Raw genomic sequence first — 20,685 nt, forward strand, 5'->3', positions numbered from 1 at the left:
GGCCCCCTCACTGCCTCCGCTGCGCCGAGATCGCGGGTTCGAGCCCCGGGTCCGGACAGGTCCGGAGCCGCCTCCGGGATTGCCCGCGGTGCGCAGTCGGGGGTCACCGCCGCGCTCTGCAAAGCTCCTCCGCCTCCCGCTGGCACACTGTGGCACTGAAAACACCTGAATTGAATGTATTGAACTCGGGAAGGGGGAGGGGGATTTTAGAATATCCTGGGGGGGATATTAGAAAAATATCCACCCCAGCGTATGGTCGGACACTGGAACAGCAGAGACTGTCCAGCACTCCTGCCCAGTCTGGCCATGCTTCCATCTCTCAGATTAAGATGGGAATTAATTTTCCCTTTTTGCTGTCAAGAACTTGCACTTCCAGCATCCCAGCCTCGTGAATTCAGTGCGGGGGTCCTGGCATCCCCCTCCTGGCAGCTGGTCCATTTCGGTCCTCGCTTTGCAGCTCTGGAGCTCACTCAAAGCTTGTGGCCCAGCCCAAGGATGATGATCTCTGCAGCACACAGGACAGGGGGAGACGAAGCTCCTTCTCATCCCTTGGCTGTGGAACAGCTTCCCAATAATTTAGTGAACCGCTATTCTTGTTTCAATAACCATTAGAGAGCCTCCCGGCAAACCCTGAAAGTGTTACCACAGCAGAGAACACTGACATCTGCCATGTCTGTGCTTATTGCCCAGCTCCCAGGAAGGCAGGAATGCCGTGGTTTTTTTTAGGCTTTAAATCCTTTAACCCTGGATGATCTGTCTTTGTTAGTGCGGTGCCCTAATCCCAGCTGGAGCCCTTGTACACTACTCTAATATAAATATTTATTAGCTGGCTCAGCCTGCAGGGCTGTGCTTTCGCCTGCATGGCATGGCTGTTTCTGGGGAGCAGCAGGGTGGTTTCTGAAGGCTGGGTTTCCTGTAGGAAGGGTTTGAGCACTGGGGGAAAACGCTGAAGGATCCTTCCCTGTTTAACTATTGCTGTTCTTGCTCACTCTGTGCCATCTTTAAGGTTGCAAAAGCAGTGAGAAGGTGGATTTGTGTCTCCAGTATATTCATAAGCCACTTTGAACCATATGGCCCTTAATGGCCTGGGATTTCTAGACACTAGTACAGCAAAATTAAAAAAAAAAAAGTTTACAACAGAATGGAAAAAATCCTCTCTGCAAATGGTGTTCCACACTACCCTCTAGAACAGATCTATAAGAAATGCTGGAGGGACTGGAGTCACCAGGTGATGCTTTCATGCTCCCATATTTTCAGACACCAAACTCACAAACTCCGTATTTTTAAACTGCTTTTTATTGAAATGTAGTACATTAGCAAACCCTAACTAGTCGGTATACACTATGAACATACTGGCATATACCACGTAACTACAATACAGTGTTATACTTACATCAAAACATGTCAACAAGTTCTGCTGCTGGCAAGCTACACTTCCACAGGGGCTGGAGAGCTCTGGCTGTCGGGAGGGCACTGTGTGTCCCTGTGTCCCCACAGTGTCCCCAGACCCCTGGCAGCTGCTGGCGTGTTCAGGTTACCTGGTCACACCGGTGTGACCCACCTGGCAGCAAGCCAGTTCCAACAGACTCTTCATTTTACACACGCAAATTGGGGTTTTTTGTTGTTGTTTGCTGCAGTCTCCTGTGCCCAAAGGCTGAGGGGTTCCCTCTCTGCTGAGATAAAATGATCCTGTTTTGTGGAGTCAGTGCATAGTTAGCCATGGCCTCTGGCAGGTGATCCTGGACAGGCATGGTCATCCAGAGAAGCTTTTAGGATTTAACATCTACTTGCAAACAGCAGCAGGGCTGATGGGACAAGCAGAAGAGCGATGCTACCACTCCTTTTGCTCCAAAAGGTTATTCCCCTTGATAGCAGCAGTGTGACAGACCTTACCAGTGCTGGGAGCTAAGCCTAGGCATACAGGGTGGGGAAGTCTGCCTGCTGATGTGGAGGCACAGGGAAAGTCTCTCTTTCATGTAGCACCTTCCAGCACAAGCAGAAAGCAACAGGTTGGGGCGCTGCCTTGCTGGGACCTCATGAACCCGCACCAGGAGCTTTGCTTTGACAGCCCCAAACACTCTATTAAACATTCCTGGCTTAACAGCAGCAAAGAACAAGTTTACTTTCACGCCCAGACTTTCCTGTGGTGGAGCATAGGAGGGTTGCTGAGCTGTTTTCTGTATGATCCTCCCTCCCAGCGCAGCCCAGTCTTACTGCCCGAGACAGTGTGAGGGTGTTACAGACACAGGCACGGGGGATCCACAGCAAATCTGATGATCTATGCCTTAACATAGCCCAGCAGAGCTGCTCTGCTGGGAATTAATGGCTCTTGTCCCCCCCGAGGGGTTTGGGCAGCTGAAGATCAAGTCAGAGCCATGGAAAGGCGAGCCCTGGAGTATGTGAGAAGCAGCAAAAAAAAAAAAAAAAAAGGCAAATGGCATATAAATGCACACAGCTGAGCTCAGAAAAAAGAATAAAAGCTCCTGGCTCCTGAGGGGCTTCTAGATACAAGTGGAGAAAGGAATAGCCCAGCAGGAGCGAGGGAGTCTTCACACACATGTCCATCTGATTTCTGGGGGGCAAACACCCAGTCCCAGCTGTATGACACTAGCTAATGTTACACCTCAGTCTTGCATTGAAATCACTCTAAGCAGCTTCAATTTTCAATAAAACACTATGTAGTTCTTACTTTGTAGGAATATTAATACTTAACTATTAACTCCTTAGGAAAGGGACTATTTTTGGGCAACAATTTATGCCACAGGGCCCCCAGGCTCAGAGACCCTGGACATTATTGCAGTAAGAAAGAAAAAATATTCAGATGTTATTGCACAACCTACACATCCATTTCTGTTCATGTGAACATCTCCATGAGGCTGATGGGCAGAAGAGCAAAAGGATGCTCCATGTAGTGATCCAGGGAATGAGCATCCCACAACAACAGCCCAGATCCCACACACCCTGCTTTGGCTGAGCACAGCCCACCAGGAACCTCTGTGCTCCCACAGACCGTGACTGGTCTGGAGTGATGCATCCCCTTGGAGGGGCTGGCTGGCATGGTGATGGCACAGTGAGGTGATGGCATAGTGATGAAGAAGATGCTGGAGAACAGGTGGACAGCAGTGCCTGCACAACAGGGACCTTCACCCAGCTCTCCAGAGGAGAAGGAAGCCAGTAGGAACTGATGGAGTGGAAAGGTAGAGATTAGAATTAAAAGTGTCTGGGAATGTTGCAGGCTTTTAAAAAGACTAGGTTAATGAAAGATAGATAACAAGGTGTCAATTAGTGGTGCTTTGCAAAGGCTCTGTGACCAGATTTCATCCCCCAAAAAAGCACTTTGCAAGCACCAGGTAAACCTGACACGCCCTTGTGAATTCGGGGTTTTTGGTCAACATCTCAGGACATCACTGGCTGGAGGTTACAGAGCATTATGGCTCTGCACCAGGAGCAAAATCCCATCTGGAGTCCTGCTCTTATCACTGCATCCCACAAGGAAGGGGTAGGGAGCACAGCTTTTTCTCTTAATTATTTCAAAGACAAGGGGAAAAAAGCAGAAATGAGCACCAGCATATTGAAGTGCGGTCTACCTCTCCCCTGATTTCCCCCCAGTCTGTTTAGTTGGAACATCTTTCCCTCTCTCACTCCCTCCCCTGCTCACCAGTTTCCACCGAGTGTGCCAGAGCTGAGGCTGCCCTGCAGTGCAAGTCTAGCAGGGAAAGGAAAAAGTGAAGATATCTTTAAATATAACAACACATATGCAAGCTGTCATGGCACATCACACACTCTTCTGCACCGCTCAGGCTGGAAAATTAGGTCAAGTATGGCTGGGTAACACAGGGTGAAAAATGAGCAAAAGCTTTACTTGGGAATTTGAAGGTGTTTCCTGAGGTCTCTGCCCTGAGCTCTCCTGTCCTTCTCTCCCCACCCTGCAGGGCTGGCAGCAGCCCCGTGGCTCTTGCCTTTGCCCCACTGTGCCTCGGCTTCTGAGCTGCTCTGCTATTTCCTGTGCTGTAAAAAACAAGTTACTATTAGCTAAGCAAAATAACAAATATTTTTAATAATTAAGTCAACTCACTTGCCAGTAATCAGGCTGCAGAGCTGCATGAACTTCAGCTCAACCCTGGTGCCTTCATCCTTCAGCTCATGAACTGACTGTGGCACTACCTCAAACCTAAATTGGACTGAACAAGTCCTGGAGCCCCAGCGTGACCCATGTGACCCATGTTTCCTGCAGAATTCCCTCTGCTTTCCAGGAGCTGGTAAAAAGTTTGGCTCTCCCAAGCCTTTGCAGTATTTTACATGAATGTGTTTAAAGAAAATAGATGTGTGAAAGTCTCATAATATAGTCCTAGACATGTTTATTGAACTGGTTTTGGTTTTCTTTGGCAATGCAGGACACCTGGCTATTCCTACAGCATCCTCAGGTGCCAGGGCAAGCATCCTAGAGCAATGGGACAACGCAGATTCCAACACATGAGCTCACTGGAGAGAGCAATTGTGAGGGTCGTTAGGTAAATTTTAACATGCTTCAAATTTAATAATTAATGTTGTGTATTATAGGTAAAGAGCACACTTACAGTCTGGTTTCTTACTGGCAATTATCCTCTAAGAACACAAGCAAACCTTGATTTTACAAATGTCTTATGGGAACATGCAAAACTTTCCTAGAAAAGGAAGCTGAGAAAGAGAAGGCAAAGTGTTGGGGTTTAAATACTGTAGGAAAACACTTGGAGATAAAAGCTTTTTTTTTATACGTAGAAATCATAAACGGAATGTTTTCCTGTTAAAAAAAGCAATTTTTTTTAACCTTGAGAATGATTTTCCAAGTTACTGGCACTTACAGTGCTTGGTAGGTTGCCGTATATTTTACTTCTGTGAAATGACTCAACCACACACAGCACCACTGCAGCAGAACAAGAACAACAATGCTCATCAAGCTTTTTTTATATACTGATTAATATTAAAAGGAAAACCTCAAACTTACCAGCACAGCCCAGAAAAAATCACCCATGTTGCTGTGGTGCCTCTTCCCCATACTAAATATGACTAACTGGGGAAGGCCTGCTCCAGCACGTCCTGGCACTCACGTAGGGACTGATTGCTTGAACAAGCTTTTAATTTTTCCAGTGTTGCAAGATATCCCAAATCCAGGATGTCTATTACAAATACCTGCTCCCCTATCCAAGATCCTTCAGCACAAATCCATTTTTACATTGCTGTGCCAGATCCTGATCTCCACTGACACAAACCTGCCCTCCTGTTGCTTAAAGCCAAGATATTCAGTTAGAAATAAGATTTAACAGAATACAAACAACAGTGTTATTATTTTGTCTTTGGGGGGGGATTTGTGCTTTCTAATTTTTAATTTTCATGCCTCTTCTAGCTTTTCTGTATATTCTGGCACACAGCTCGTGCAAATGGTCTCAGTTGGAGCTGAGAAATCATCAGCTTTGGTTTTGTGCTGAAACTGTGTCCCAGTGACATTCCCGGTGGCCTTAGGGGAAATCCCTCTGTTGGGATGGGGCAGCCCCTGTGAGAAGGATTTGCTTGGGGTGTCAGCACCTCATGCAGTGCTACAAGAGCCTGTCCTACCCAAAACCCCACCGGAGCAGCTCTGTGCTGGCTGGAAGACAACAAGACATGTTGGCATTGAGCCAGGTAACCCAGGTATCTGGGTTTATCATAACCTGACTGCCCTCATGGATAAAACAAACCCCATAACATCCTTGAGAGACGGCGATTTTCCTCTCGGGCGTTTGCGTTCCCAAGGCGCCGCTCCCACGTGTCCCTGCTGATCTCACAGATGTAATTACAAAAACAGGGGCTGCTCAACCAGCCCTTCTGCTGCCCCTGAGCCCCGAACGGGTTCAGCTCAGCCAGGCTGGGATGGGGAGCTGTGCCTGGGCCTGGGTGCAGCTCAGCTAGGCTTGGATGGGGAGCTGTGCCTGGGCCTGGGTGCAGCTCAGCTAGGCTGGGATGGGGAGCTGTGCCTGGGCTCGCCGGCAGAGCCGTCGCTGCCTGCCCTGCACCAGAGGAGGGATGCTGACCACGACCTGCTGCTGCCCCAGCCCCTGTGGCACTTCCTGTGACCTTCACTTCTGCTTTGTAGGAGAAAGTGGGTGTCAAAATTGTGCTCTTAAAAAAGTCCGGGGCTTCAGCGCATTTCCAGAGTGAGCTGAATGGCAATAAAAGTGCATTTGGTAAATATCAGTGTGGGTATTATGAGAAAAACCTCCCTACACTTCATGCCACCCACTCTTGAATTATCAGATTAAATAAAGCTGACGCACAGCAACAAAAGTCAAAGCATGCTCGGCAAAGAGGCTCATTTCCTCATTTTACAGAGCTGGGTTTTTCTTTTTCTCTTGAACGTCCATGTTAAATACACAGCTGAACCACACTTCAGAAAAGGATATATGTTAAGCAGACTGCTATACAATTAAAAACATTATAAAGGAGGGGAAATTCCCCTGCTTGCAAAAGCAGGTGAAATTAAAGCATGGCAGGATAAGTCTTACCTTTCTTTTTGGCTTAACTGATTTCTCAAGATTCCTATACAGAGGGTGAAACTGTGTTTCACATTACAAGGACACAAATGAGTTTCTACACCTACAGTAACTCAGACTGCAATGGAGAAAAATCCAAACATTCATTAACAGCTATGCATTGTCCGGTAGGAAACGGTGGAGCAGAAGCGCTCACTCCTCCATGTCGGCTCATCTGAGGAACGCTGTGCATGACTTAGCTCCAGAGGTTCCTCTCTCGCTCTCCATTTCTGCATTGTTCTCTCAGAAGCTTGCAAACAATATCCATTTCCCCACCGCTTTTGTCACATGCTGGTAAAAATTGATTTTTCCTGCAGCGTGTCAAAGCAGTAGGTGCTTTCCTTTCTTCTCCTGCTTTCTGCATTCCCGTTATTGATGTCAGTGGGAAAGGGCACAGCTCAGAGAACGTATTTGTTAAATAACTGTTGCAGATCTCAACAGGAGAGTGGGATAAGAAGCTTACCTCTTTTCTTCTCTGTGTAATGCCAACATGCTGGCTTTTAAAAAACCTCAGTGAAAAATTTGGTGGATTTTTTACCCCCCACCCCCCAAAAAAAAAGTTACGTGAGAAAGAAAGCTTATTTGATTCCTGCATATTTCAAAAAGTCTAATGGTTTTTAGGTAGATCAAGTGCTGGTTCTGTGAATGTCCTCTCTACACAAAGAGACTCACTTGACTTCAGCACACAGAAGGACCAAAAGTATATTCTGTGTATACCATTTTTCTCCTGCTTCAATCAAATTGGAGAAAAAAAAATCCAAGCATCAAGTTCCTTGAAATCTTTCTGCAAATGCAGGTCCTCTCTGCAGCTTGAACATCAGACTGGCTTGCCACTGTCCGGGGTTAAGTGGGTTGTAGGAAACTCAATGCACTTATAAAGGTCCCTCTCAGAAGGGGCTATTTCACAGTAAGGTTATGGATTGACCAAGATATACGAGTGCTTTTACCAGTCACTGGCCATCTCCTCTACAACCAGTTCCCTTTCTGACATTGCCCAACCATCTGGACAACTAAAAAATTGGAAACAGCAGATGCCTGTGTAAGGGACACATTTGCAGTTCAGCACAAACTCTTAGGGCCACCGTAAAACCTCTCCTGCATCGCCGCGGCTGGGCCGACACAGCTCCCCATGCTGTTACTCAGCAATTTCCATCAGACAACCTTGCTTGTCACAGCTCTTTGTCACCTCAAAGATGCCACCCTCAGAATCCACCACAGCTGGTCTTCGTCTGTGCAAACGAGAAGGCGGGTTCGTGTTCTGGAAAAAGCAGCTCTTCTTCAGACAAAGGAGATCCATGGAAAGAGTACACAACAATAGGAATGAGAAATGAAAAAAACGGAAAAAGGGCCAGGAAGGAGCATGGATTCCTTTCAGGTTTTGTTCTCGTCGTACATGTCCAAGGCAGGCTCGATGGTTGAGAACTCGCTCTCGTAGACCAGGCTTCGAGGGGACAGAGAGTTACGATGGAAGAAGTGACTGCCTGCAAGAGGTAGAACAAAACCACATTAGCAACACACATGAACAATGGAGGAACCGAGTAAAGTATCCTCATACCTGTGTGATGGATGCAAACACAGTACACATGGAAAAAACAGCCAACCTTCAACACAAAGCAGTAACGACCATATGAAACATTTCACCTCTGTACCTCTGCTCCCCAGCCAATTTAAAGCAACTGCTTTCCATATGCATGAACAGTCACACCTCAAATGGCTCTTTCAGATAAGAGGTCAAGTCTGAGCAAGGCTGGGGCAGGCCGGAGTTTTGCACTTGGTGCTGGCTGTTGATTTACAGCCTTGTAAAGCAGGGATGTGCTTCCTCAGAAGACCCTGAAATCTCTGGTCAGCACCCAAGTGCTGTGCCCTGCACCAGCACAAAGTGCTTCAGCTCAGGGTCAAAAGGAAGGAGGAGGCAGAGTGGGGGGCTCCCCAGGGGTGATCCCATCAATGCTGCTGGAAGCCTGACCTCCTCCAGAGCTCACCAAACTCCATGCACATGAGTCACCATCTAGAAACAGCCACCTATGGATTTCCTTGCACATAACCAACCCTCTTTTCACTGGCAGTAACCGAAACAAGCACCACATGGCTGTTGGTAAGTGGGGAGTGGAAGTCTTCTTTTTTTCCTTGGTGGCCTGGCATTCCCGTGGCTCTCTGAATCCACAGATGTGTTTTTGCAAAGAGCCCAGCCCTCCTGCTGTACAAATGATTCTCTCTGAAAGCATCTATCATCAGATCAGGCCCTTGGCCAAAACACTTCATTACCTGGTTTCTCGATCCCAGGGGGGATTAGCTGGGAGCAAGGCTGCTTAGATTACAACAGCTACATGAGCCAAACTGGAGGCAACTGAAAAGCTTCCAAGTACATCAAAAAGGCATTCAGCAAACTAAGGTGCCTCCAGTTTCAGGCATCAGTGAAGCAAGATGCTTAGGGAATTGTAGTTTTAGCCCTGGTAGATTTTAGCTGCTTAAATCCCCCTTTCCTTGCCAAATTTTGAGCCCAGCCTACCCCATTCTGAAATAAAGACCTTACAGAAGACATAAGAAAATAAGAATTCAGTTGCTACTGTCCAAAACGCCTTTTCTCCTTTCCCATTCACCCAAAAGACACAGACTTTGTGTGCCCTTTGCTAACAAGTGCCCAGCAGGAAAAAGGAGTTGGGCAATGGATCTGCTCCTCTTTCACAAGCAAAAGTCAGTGCACACACTCATTCCACCATTTGCAGTGAGAATGGGAAGTTGTCATAAGCAAATTAATTTTGGATCTTTTAGTTAACTAAAACAAGAGTGAAATTACTGGTTACTTTGCAGTGGGTTGTTGACTCTGCAAGGAGCATGTATCCAGGTCCTTGGACCAAGGGGGCTGTCTTGGAATATACTTCCAGAAGCAGTTGGTGGGGAATGATAAACACCCATTTTCTGGATCTGAACCATCCCCCAAATTTACAGGTTTTTAAAACTGGGCAACGATTAAAATAAAAGCAAATAAATAAATAAATAAATAAATAAAGGTTGAATGTTTAAGGAAACATAAAGTTGGAACTGTGACTTCCAGAGATTATCATGGTCTATCTCCAACAGCTGGACTTGATGACCTTAGAGATCTTTTCCAACCTTAATGATTCTATGATTCAAGCAAATAAACCCCAGACCCTGAACCTGCTTTGAAATTATACCAGATAAAACTGATTTCAAGACTGTGTTATGGGTTAGGACCATTTACTTTTTGATGATTAAGTCTCATTTTGCAGCTGAAATAATCTGTGAATATTGAATATTTCATCCCCCATTTCTCCACCTGCTGCAATGTTACACACAACCAATGCTCAAACAAACCAAAGGGATTCTAAAAGCTTGGTGCTGCTTTTGTTTTTGTTACACAGAAATCAAATGTGGAATTAGGAAGCAGACAGCCCAGGCTGTCATTTCCTGTGTGCACCCAGACTTCCACTCTAGCAGGTTGGAGGGAGAGATTTAATCAACAGGCAGAGCAGGTCATCTGACAACAAGTATTTTATATTAATCTGGAAATAGACAGTGTATATAAAACACCTCTAAAATTCTTTACTCTGACGTTTTTGCCCTTCTTGGCAAAGGAAATTTAAACCACCCACTTCCAGGAAGGCTTCATGTTCCCATAGAGATAGACATCTCTTGGCTTCCATACCATTTTTGAGACACATCGTTCATTCTTTTCTCAATTGTCTCCTCTCCCATCCAGTGCAGCCAGCCCAGAGCTGAGACTCCAGCTGCTGCTCAGTGTTTTCCACCACTCAATCTTCAGGTGCTCCATTAACCACGTCAGGAGCATTGCCCACAGCTTCCGGCTGGAGCAGCAGGGCACAGTGACCCAGCCATGCTCCTCTTAATGCAGAAAATTGCTACTGTTTGTTTAAATATGTGGTGTTGGTCCAGCTGATAAATTTACTGAATAAATGTATTTAAGGACAAGTAAAAACATCCGCAGTTCCAAATTCAGCTTATGAATCTGTTCTTCATATTTTGCACTTACCAAGAAAGATCAAGATTTATCCCTTAGGTACAGAAAACAAATGGGAAGGTTGCATGCAGTTTTAGACACAGTTTTAGACATGAAGATGAATCCTTCAGTGCTCTATGGCACTATTCTTCATTACATGCTTTAAAAGAACTTTTCAGATAACTTGCATTGAGTGTGAAAATAAACATACTACCCTGGAATTGATCTTTATACTTACCACAGGATGCCACCAAAGCGAGGACAAGACCAAGGCCAAAAACTCAAGAGACACAGCACTGCAGGTGCACCAGGGTTAAGCATCACCTGGTGTTCCCTTTCCATCTGAAAGTGTCTTAATGCCCTTAGTCATTAATCAGGGTCATCTTCTGCCACAAGCTGCAGCCCCTTTCCACAGCTCCTCCAGCAAAGACTCCTTACTGTAGAAATCTGATCAGAGCACTCCCTACCTAATCTGTTTTAGACACCCTCTCAGTTAAGGAACAGAATGGAACTATTTCATAAAGCACACTTTCCTCAAAGCCAGCTTAGCAGGAAGACTTTAAGGCAACTGCTTTCCATATGCATGAACAGTCACACCTCAAATGGCTCTTTCAGATAAAAGAGGTAAAGTCTGAGCAAGGCTGGGGCAGGCTGGAGTTCTGCACTTGGTGCTGGCTGTTGATTTACAGCCTTGTAAAGCAGGGATGTGCTTCCTCAGAAGACCCTGAAAGACGTGGTGGGATGACTGGCACAACTGGAGAGCTGCAACAGATGGCTAAAAATTCTTCCAAAGGGAAAAGCAAGGAAGGAGACTCCTTGGGGTAGCCCTGTGTTGCTCACAGAGCCACTTCCCATGACTGACCAGCAGTCCCGGCTACCTGGGGAGGTCCCAGCTGCCTGGAGGTCAGCAGATGTGACACCCAGCTACAAGAAGGGCTGGAAGGGGGGTCTGGGAAACTGCAGGCCTGTCAGCCTGACCTTGGTGCCAGGGAAGGCCATGGAACAGATCATTTTAGTGCCATCACATGGCACATCCAGGACAAGCAGGGGGTCAGACCCAGCCAGTGTGGGTTTAGGAAAAACAGGTCCTCTTGACCAACCTTGTCTTCTGTGACAAGGTGACCCACTCAGTGGATGAAGGAAAGGCTGTGGATGTGTCTACCTGTACTTTGGTAGAGTCTGACACCGTGTCCCAAAGCACTCTCTTGGAAACTGGCTGCCATGGCTTGGACAGGTGCACAATAGATGGGTTAAGAACAGGCTGGATGGCTCGGCCCAGAGAGCAATGGGGAATGGAGTTACACCCACAGGGCTCAGAACTGGGGCCAGCCCAGTTTAATGTCTTTATCAACGATCTGGATGAGGGGATTGAACACACCTTCAGTCAGTTTGCAGCCAACACCAAGTTAGGCTGATCTTCTGGAGGGCAGGAAGGCTCCACAGACAGATCTGGATAGGCTGGATCAAGGTATTTAAAAGATACAGTTGCGGCACTTGGGGACATGGTTTAGTGGTGGGCTTGGCACTGCTGGGTTAATGACTGGACTTGATGATCTTAGAGGGCTCTTCCAACCTAAGTGGTTCTATGATTCTGTGAAAAACTTTGGGGATTTCCTTCTGTCTATCCAGAGTAAAAAAAAAAAAAAAAAAAAATTTCTGGGATGATGTAGAGTCCATCTTTGAACATATTTATTTCATTAACAGATAAACATGCACTGATTGCCTGACCTCTAAGCAACCTATCAAAAGCTGTATCATTATTAACACTTTGTTGAGACAACTGTTAGAGGCTCAAAAGAAAAACTGGAAAAGATGACGCTGAGTTATTTAAATCTTCCATGGAGGGAAATGCACTAAAAAGTCCTGTCAACCCTTTTGTTCCAAATATCACTCAACTTCTCCTTCTGCTTCTGTTCTGAAGAAGAAACATGAACTGGAACTATTGTGGTGCCTTTTGCATCTGGGTCACTGCACTGCTCACGTGGTCCCTGCCCAATAGCATTAAATAGCACTTATGGAATTTTGCTTCAGGAGACAAGCACAAACTTATCAGTTTTACTACTGCTGTTGAGAGATGAGTGAAGAAAACATGTATCATAGCTTGTTCCCTAAATCATGCTCTAACCACATTCCTCCACTTTTGGCAACAACACTCAGTTGACACATTGCTGTACGTTACAAGCACACAGCCCTCAAACACAGAATGTTTGAGGTTTTTTTTCTTCTCATAAGTAAGTCTAATGGGGTTTTCCAGTCTTTCAAAATGCACTTACTGCTCTATTGATTTGTTTCCATATTTCTTTCAGAATTTCACAAGGACGTACTGAAGAAGAATTCTATTAAATGCACTGAAGCTATCACATTCTTCACTGCTTATTATAAAAGCTGCCTTCTCAGCTGAAGCCTGATGGACAAATAAGAATCAAGAAACTATTTTAATGTAGCATCTGGCTATGTTCCTAAATTCTAAAAGTGCCTATACATAAAAATAAAATTAAATTAAATCCTCTAGTTCCCAGTACATAAAAAAATTAAATCTTACAGCAAAATTGCTTCTCTCTGTTCATTTAATTAAATTAGAAAGCATTCACTTTCTACATCTTGATCCCAGAACAACAAAAACAACTGAATGCAGAACAGTTTTTAACTTCTGTCAATTACTTTTTCCTTCCCTACTTGTTACCCTCATTTACCCATCTCGTTAAGTCAAGCATTAGCATTTGGCTGCGACTCAGGCCCGTGTGTTTTAACTGACTGTTGTGAAATTACTTACACAGGGCTTGCATAACTTGCATGAAACAGCCAGAGTGAGGACAGTGAGGAGAGATGTTTTCCCTCTGTCTCCTCATCAGTACAGAAGCCATGGCAAGAAAGGACATGCTTGCACAGAGTTTCTGCATTAAAGAGTGTTATCAATCTTCCATGATCTGGATTTGAACCAAAAGTAACCCCTGCCACTGATACGAAAGGAGGCTTCACACATGGCAGAGAGGAAATGCTGCATTTTCACTTGTTATTTGGAAGGAAGAAGTGGTTTAGAGAAGCTTCACTTTTATCAAAAGGCGGGCAGGGTGAAAGTAAAAGACAGAAAAGGTTTATGATTTGTCTTTTGAGACCACAGCATTGCAAATCTCCAGCAATGCCTGGCCTCAAGGAAAAATCATACTGCAGTGCTCCCAGGGTGACCAGGAGTGTTACAGGAGGAGAAACTGAGAAAATGTTCTTATTTTAAATTAATTCTCAGCTGGAGTCAAGGTAAGTCCATTATAACAAAATTGACAGCTTGACCCAGCTTTTTCCCTAACAAGTTGATGTCAAATGATTGCTAACAACACTTTTTAGTCACTTCAGCCACTTGACTGGCATCATAACAAAGGCACTGCATGAGATTTCCACTACTTAGCTTGTGTCCCAAATGAATGGAGAATAATAGAGATATGCAAAGATGAAATCATTCAAAGGAAATAAAGCACCTTGTAAAATTTACAAAATGCTCTCAGATTTGAGTACTAACACAGAAAGCCCAAGAAAAATGAAATTCTCACAGAGTAAGATTTCATAATTAAAGTTTTTTTTTTTTATTTCTTCACTTTTTCTTTAATACAAAGCTTTGGCATCAGCAAATTTTATGAAAAAATAGAATGTACTAAATAATTGCTTGTGCTGCATGATCGATAAATGATGCATAAAAATAGGTGTCTCTCTCCAAGGCAATCGGCCGGAAAGCGTTTCTTCAATAGCATTCTGCTCTGCAGGGCAGAAAAAAAAGGGACAAAATATTTATGTTAAAGTTAATACTGCTAATACTAAAAAAAAAAAAAAAAATCCTGTAAAAGTAAGTTAGTGAAAAATGACAAATTATACAAAGCCAGAGCATTAAGAGATGTCTGTATTTGTCACATCATTCCTACAGGACAGTCAAAGGTGTGAGCACTTCTAAGGTTTTAAGGACACTCCATCTGCTACTGAAAACTTTCTTTAAGTGGTGCTATCCAACATTTGGGCTTTTTGGGCTTAAACCCACACTAAGACAATAATTTCTGACTGTTCCCTAGGAAGCAAGGCAAATTGTGCTGCTTCTGTTCCTTTCAAACACTGCCTAAAACTTTTTATACTGGTGCTGTAAAGGGTATTTTGAGACCAAGAGAAAGCAGCTGGTTCCTTATTTTATCACTTAGACAGTGTTTACTTTTATCACAACTATTTAAAAATGCATGTGTGTGTATTTATACATACACACAGCTAAATATGTATTTACTCACAGCTCCAGAACTAATGCTCTAAATAACAATGTTTAAGCTGTGGGAAGGACACAGTAAAGAAAAGGTACAGGATACGTTTTTAGGTGAGCTTTATAGCAGAATTTCCGGTCTTTTACTTGCATCAGCATATTACATGGCCTCATTCTTGCTACTGTTGTTTTTCAATAAGAAAACTCCCTCAGATTCCTCTTGAAACACTACCATAAGAAAGGCAGGGCATGCCAGCATTGCTTTTTACATGGAGAGCAGCATAAAAAGCAGTTATGCTGTTTAATAGAAAAAGCAATGAGAAGGAGCTGCCATATATCTGGCATGATATTCAGCACAGGAAATTCTTTGTCTGGCACTGGGAAGGTGTCAGTAAAACAATAAATCTTAGCATTAGTGTCTTTTTAAAGAGCCTAAAATGAGTAATCGAACCCAGCAGCACTTGTGGAGGCTGCTCAGATCCCAAAGGATTCAGATGAAGAGCTGCTGAGGTTAAAGGCCACAGCCAAGAACCTCAGTTACACAAATAAGTGATTTTTGAAGCTCTGGTTGCTGGGTTGTGAGTTTTCTCAAGTCTGTCTCAAGTACACACTTGATGTGCTTGCATTTCAATTCCTATCACTGAGAACAGGAGCTCTCCTTGTATCAGCACACTCTTTGTTTGTACTGAGGGAACATCACTGTGAAAACACTTTGCTGGAGGCCCCAGGTCCCTGCCAATGTGCAGCAGCTTGTCCTTGCAGTAAAAACAGTCCCAGATCCCACTGAGCAACAAAAAGAAGAGTTGCAAGGAAAGGCAGAAATGCAGCTGCTATCAGTGCCCACATCTGGATGAGACTTCACAGGCTCCAGCTCCTCCTCCTTCCCAAGGATGTGCAAGTGCCCAGCAATGCAGACATTCCTGTTCTGCAGCTCATTTTGCCCCATGCTTTCCCAAGCTACTTTTCCAGGCAGATTAAAGATTAACTATGTTCAGCTGCAGCTCTGTCACCAGGCTGCAGATTGATGGCTGCAACTTCAAGATTTTGACAAATGGAAAAAAAAATCAGTAGACTTGATAGGGCTTTTAGAAGTTATAAAGTTTTCTTCATGAAGCCCTTTTGGAATCAGCATATGAAAAGTGGAGGAAGATTTGCAAATTAGTGGTAATCAAAAATCCCTGATGATCAATACTATGGACCCTCCTGAAGAGCATTAGCTTAAGATTGCCTAAAATTTTACCCTGGAGACTCTTCAATGCCTAAAATTTTACACTGGAGACTATTAGGCATATTTCCATCTTATTGAGGACATCTTCTACTTTCCAAGTAGACAAAGAAAAAAAAAAATCCAATCCCCTTATCTTATCTCAAAGAAAAAAAAACCCAAAGAAAATGTTTATAAAGCTGCATTTCCCAGCTGCATTTCTTTGGATCTCACCCCACTTCTGGTAGAGAGATCAGCACTTTAATGGAAACTCAGCTGTGTCAAGATGTTCAGAGACAAATATTGACACTTGGCCTTCCCAAATAAAAAATTAAATTAAAATTAAACGTATATCCTGAGCCCAGATATTCTGTACAGCTACATGAAAATAATTAGATGTACCTAGTTAATACATCTGCAAAACAGATTTATACTTGGCTACACAAAGAATTATAAAAAAAAAAGACTGAGAGTCATCTGCTAGGGTAATTTCTTGTCCAGCCTGCCTGAAGGGAAGCTGGGGGTTTCCACATAGGTTAGGAAAGCATGGAAGCAACCATCCCTTCATTTAAGAGAGCAGTCATTGCTTTCATCTCTTCCTCACCTAAGAGGAAAAAGGTAGATTTTCATTTAAACACCTTTTTTTGCCCCTTAGCTGAAAATGTGCAAACTAGGAATACAGGATTTTTTTTTTTTAATATGAAATTTGACTATAAAATTGAGGTGAAAACTGTAAATGGTAACTGCTGGTAGTAAGTTTTGGCTCTGGCAGGTGAATTTTGAACATAGGAATTTAATGTCAAAAATCTACTGTTTACCTAGAACATGGATCAAAAACTGACCATAAATATTCTGTTTTCCCCTTTTCATGTCTCCACTTAGCAAAGAGATTTCCTCAGACAACCCAGCTTAATATAAATTAAGAGGGACTTTACACGTTACCCTGAAACCTGCTGTTAACAGAGACACTTGTGTTTGAGAAAAGCAGGAAATGAATTTGATTCCTTGAAAACTACATATTCCCCCTTCTGCTGGTATTTATTCCCAATGTTGTCCATGACACACACCCACCAGAAATGCACAGAAACATCTGAGTATTTACTTACTCATTAGCATTCAAGCTAGCTGTGGCTTTGATGATCATGTAGCAGAGTGTAAGGGCACTGAGGAGGCCAAAACTGGCAATAATAAACCATTCTTCTGTTGACAAAGGAAAGGGAGGAAATCACTCGTGGGAGAAAGCGATGCCAATATTTCCCTCAAACACCACTGGCGGAAGGCAAGAGGCTTCTAAGCCATGACTGGCCCCAGGAGGTGAAGCAGAAGGAGGTTAAGCCACAGAGTTACTGACGGGAGAAGGCTAGCAAAGAAGAAGTGGAGAGAGGTGCAGAAACAAAGCATGGCACAAACAGTATTTCCTGGCTGAGCCCAAGGGTTAGTGATAAAGAAGTTACTTAACAATGTAAAGTGAAATGCAGGATCAAGGGAAAATGTAATGAAAACTCTGTCCACCCCCAAGTCAGAAAGACGACTGCCAGGTTGGGTTAGGTTTGGTGAGATGCAGCTCTTTCATACAAGCACAGCCAAAGTAGTGTCACACTTCAACTGTGTCTTTGCCCCCTCCCTCCTGAATTTATGTTATAGTGTTATTTAAAACTCAACAAAAATCAGGATCGATTGCTCAACAGTAAAACATAACTACAGTTTTCTACTTAATAGACAGGTATACCCATGGAAGAATAATTTCAATACTAGAGTAGACACATAAACATATTAAACAAAAAGTAATATAAAGAAGTCTATTAAAGAATGTTCACTATTCAAAATTCTCCCCAGGATCAACCTGGCATACAGTAACAGTTGAGAATACAAACACTGCTGTTGAACAGCTTTTGGTTGAACTCTCATGCATCAAGGAATGCATGTGTCATCCATGAAATACAAACATTTCAAGAGCCCTTTCTAAAGCTTTACTTTATAAACATTGTCAGAATGAACTGTTGGTGGTTATTTCTTGTTTTACCCTGGCATCCCATCTGTGCACAAGCAGCACTACAGCTGGGAACAGACAGTAAAAAACACCTTCTGAACAGGCAATTAGTAAAAAGTGAAAACTACATTTTTCCCACCCATGACAAGGAAGCAGCACAGCAACAGATCTGTTCTTCTTCAACACAACTGAATGCAATGTGAACCAGAGGCTGAACACTGGATGGCAAAGTGACTTGCTGGCTTTGTGGAGAATCCAGATTCTGTATGTGGATTTTCCCATCTCAGATCAAGACATTTCTAGATATGGACTACGTTTTTTATGACGTGAGGTTTTTTTTTTTTTTAATGAGACATTTACTTTGCTACAGCATCTAAAGAAACACTCTTATGAACTGCACTGGTTTCACTGCCTTGTATACATGTATCAGTGGCAACCAGTGTCACTAAGTTCAAAATCTAGATCACAGATGCACATAAACAAAATACAAGCAGAAAATTAGACTATTGTACTGCACAGATTCTATTTTTCAATTCAGCCAGAAAAACAACCATTCATGCATCAAGTTGAGACTGTACAGCATATGGAAAACTGATGCAATTCCACACAATCTGTGTGGAATTTATTATAGTGCTATTGTATATTAAAAACCCTAGGTAAATTCCAGTAAGTGGAAATTTTCCACGCTACTTTTATGGTTAAGAGCTTTCAAGCAGTGCAGGAACAGTTTTCTGATGTTATAAAACACTTGGACAATACTCAAATGTTGGCACATCAAATGCTTCTTTAAGTCACAAATTTTGTAAGAAAAAACACCTGCTAAGCAACGTCAGAATTCCAGTAGCAATGTTCTCAGGAGAAAAAACATCTGCAGAAATAGCTATCAGCTAAAATATTTATATTTGTATAAATGATTGCATGTAAAGTATTCTGAAGAGATAAATAACAGTTTTGGCAATCCAGCTTCTTGGGCTGGTCACCGAATTCAGGAAGGTTATTTTGGTGCCATTTCAGTTCATCCAGGGTTCTCTGTATGCGGATCTAAATGGATCTACCATTAATAATGGAAGTGTTGGCACTGTCATCCCTAGTGCTATTGGTTCCAATAAGGAGCATATGCCTCTTGCAGAGACACTGAGGTCACCTTTGTCCCTGCAGGGACATCCATCACCAGGGCCCTGCAGCACAGAGGGACACACACACACATCCCACGGAAGCCGTAGACGGTACCGGGAGCCGAAGGACACTTACTTGTCACTGCGATGTTGATCTCTCCTGACCTTGGTGTCAGCTCCCCGTCCTGTGGTAGCTGTGACATGCCCGAGGTGCGCAGGGGCTCCAGGCTGAGGGAGCTGTCGGTGCCGAAGTCGCCGAGCGCCGAGCGCCTGCTCGCCGGCTGCCCCCGCGTCAGCCTCTCCATGTCAAAGGCGACGTTATCCGTGCACGGCACGTTGGGCTGTGAAAAACACAGCTCCACGTTACTGTGGGGAATGTTCTGCATGCAGCACTCCCACACACTGAATGGAACCATACACACACACTTTGTTCAGCTGCTGCGGCTGTCCCGAGCTCACACAGGTGAGAAACACATGAATGAACCTCCTCTGCCTCTTGAAGAGGAGAAGGAAGAAGCAGAAAAAAGGATTGAGATACAAGGAAGGGACTCAAATACACCTGTATCACAGCCTATGCCTGGATGGTTTACCACAATCATGATAAACTCTGAATTCTGTATCCTCTTCTAAAAACCCAGGGACGTTATTAACTGCAAAGACAGGTCATCCACAAAATATCTGCTACTATTCCTTAGGAAATGTGCATATTTGCGACTGACACGGCTAAAAATGGAGGCCTAATTATTCTTACTGTCTTGAATCAAAAGCCACTTTAGACAGTCTCTCCATATGTTCTTCTCTTACTTTGAAAAGAGCATCACTCCCACTTTGTAATTTTTTCCTCATACAGGAAAGATTAAAAAATCTGCTTTGAGGTTTCACTGCTATCCCTTTGTGAACTGGTCAATGAAAGCAGTCCTTGGGGATCCCATAAGACATGAGCTGCTTGAGGAAAACTCACTGGCCTTGGCTAGAGCAGGGCTTTTAATGTGCAAATTTAAGACTGCCTACAGGAAACCAAAAGAACAAGAGATTCAGAGAGTAAATTTAACAAGAAGAATTGAAAGGACTTGAGAAAAAGGAAGATTACAGAGAGTCTAACATACTTCCGGTAGATACTTGCCATAAATGCAAATAAAACAATATATTCTCAACTACCAACCATGGAAAGAAGGAAAACCAACAAATCAGCACCAAAGAAATTTGTAAAAAACCCCTAATATTTTCTGAGTAAGGGTACTGGAACACTCTTCCCCCTCTCTCCCCTACAATTCTTCTTTCCATTTTGGGTCTCAGACATGGGAGGAAGAGGAAGAGTTCACAACCAAGCAACTTACCACAATTCCCAGTGCCTTCAGAATGTTCAGTTTACACATTGGACATGTACAGTGCTCACTGAGCCATGGATCCACACAGACTTTGTGGAACACGTGCCTAGAAGAACAGAGAAAGGACATACAAAATTTGCAAACAATTCTATTTAATACAATGAAAACTACTCAAACTTTGGGGTAGTTGTTGTTTTTTTTCTTTTTTTTTTTTTTTCTTATTTTATTTCTTAGAATTGCCAGTAGTCTGTGCTAATTGCAGTAATTAAAAAAATAAATTAAAAATATTGCTT

The 20,685-nt window shown here is 43.6% G+C and overlaps 1 protein-coding gene across 5 annotated transcripts in view; it reads right to left on the reverse strand.

The window, feature by feature from the left end:
- Positions 1-4,926: 4,926 nt before the first annotated feature.
- Positions 4,927-20,685, reverse strand: part of RNF130 (ring finger protein 130) — a 52,164-nt gene continuing 36,405 nt past the window's right edge. For 2 of the 5 annotated variants that reach the window (XM_041481861.1, XM_041481864.1), the window contains 3 exons: positions 20,402-20,498; positions 19,201-19,405; positions 4,927-8,026 (listed from right to left, as the gene is read on the reverse strand). In XM_041481861.1, the coding sequence (XP_041337795.1) occupies positions 7,917-8,026; positions 19,201-19,405; positions 20,402-20,498 (412 nt within the window). In that variant the 3' untranslated portion in view covers positions 4,927-7,916. Of the gene's footprint in view, positions 8,027-14,088; positions 14,274-17,065; positions 17,160-17,179; positions 17,320-19,200; positions 19,406-20,401; positions 20,499-20,685 lie in introns of those variants that run through there. The other 3 variants (XM_041481860.1, XM_041481865.1, XM_041481863.1) reach the window with 3 other exon arrangements.

Source organism: Pyrgilauda ruficollis, unplaced genomic scaffold (genome assembly GCF_017590135.1).
Source record: "Pyrgilauda ruficollis isolate IOZ18807 unplaced genomic scaffold, ASM1759013v1 scaffold57, whole genome shotgun sequence".
In the NCBI taxonomy this organism is placed as follows: domain Eukaryota; kingdom Metazoa; phylum Chordata; class Aves; order Passeriformes; family Passeridae; genus Pyrgilauda; species Pyrgilauda ruficollis.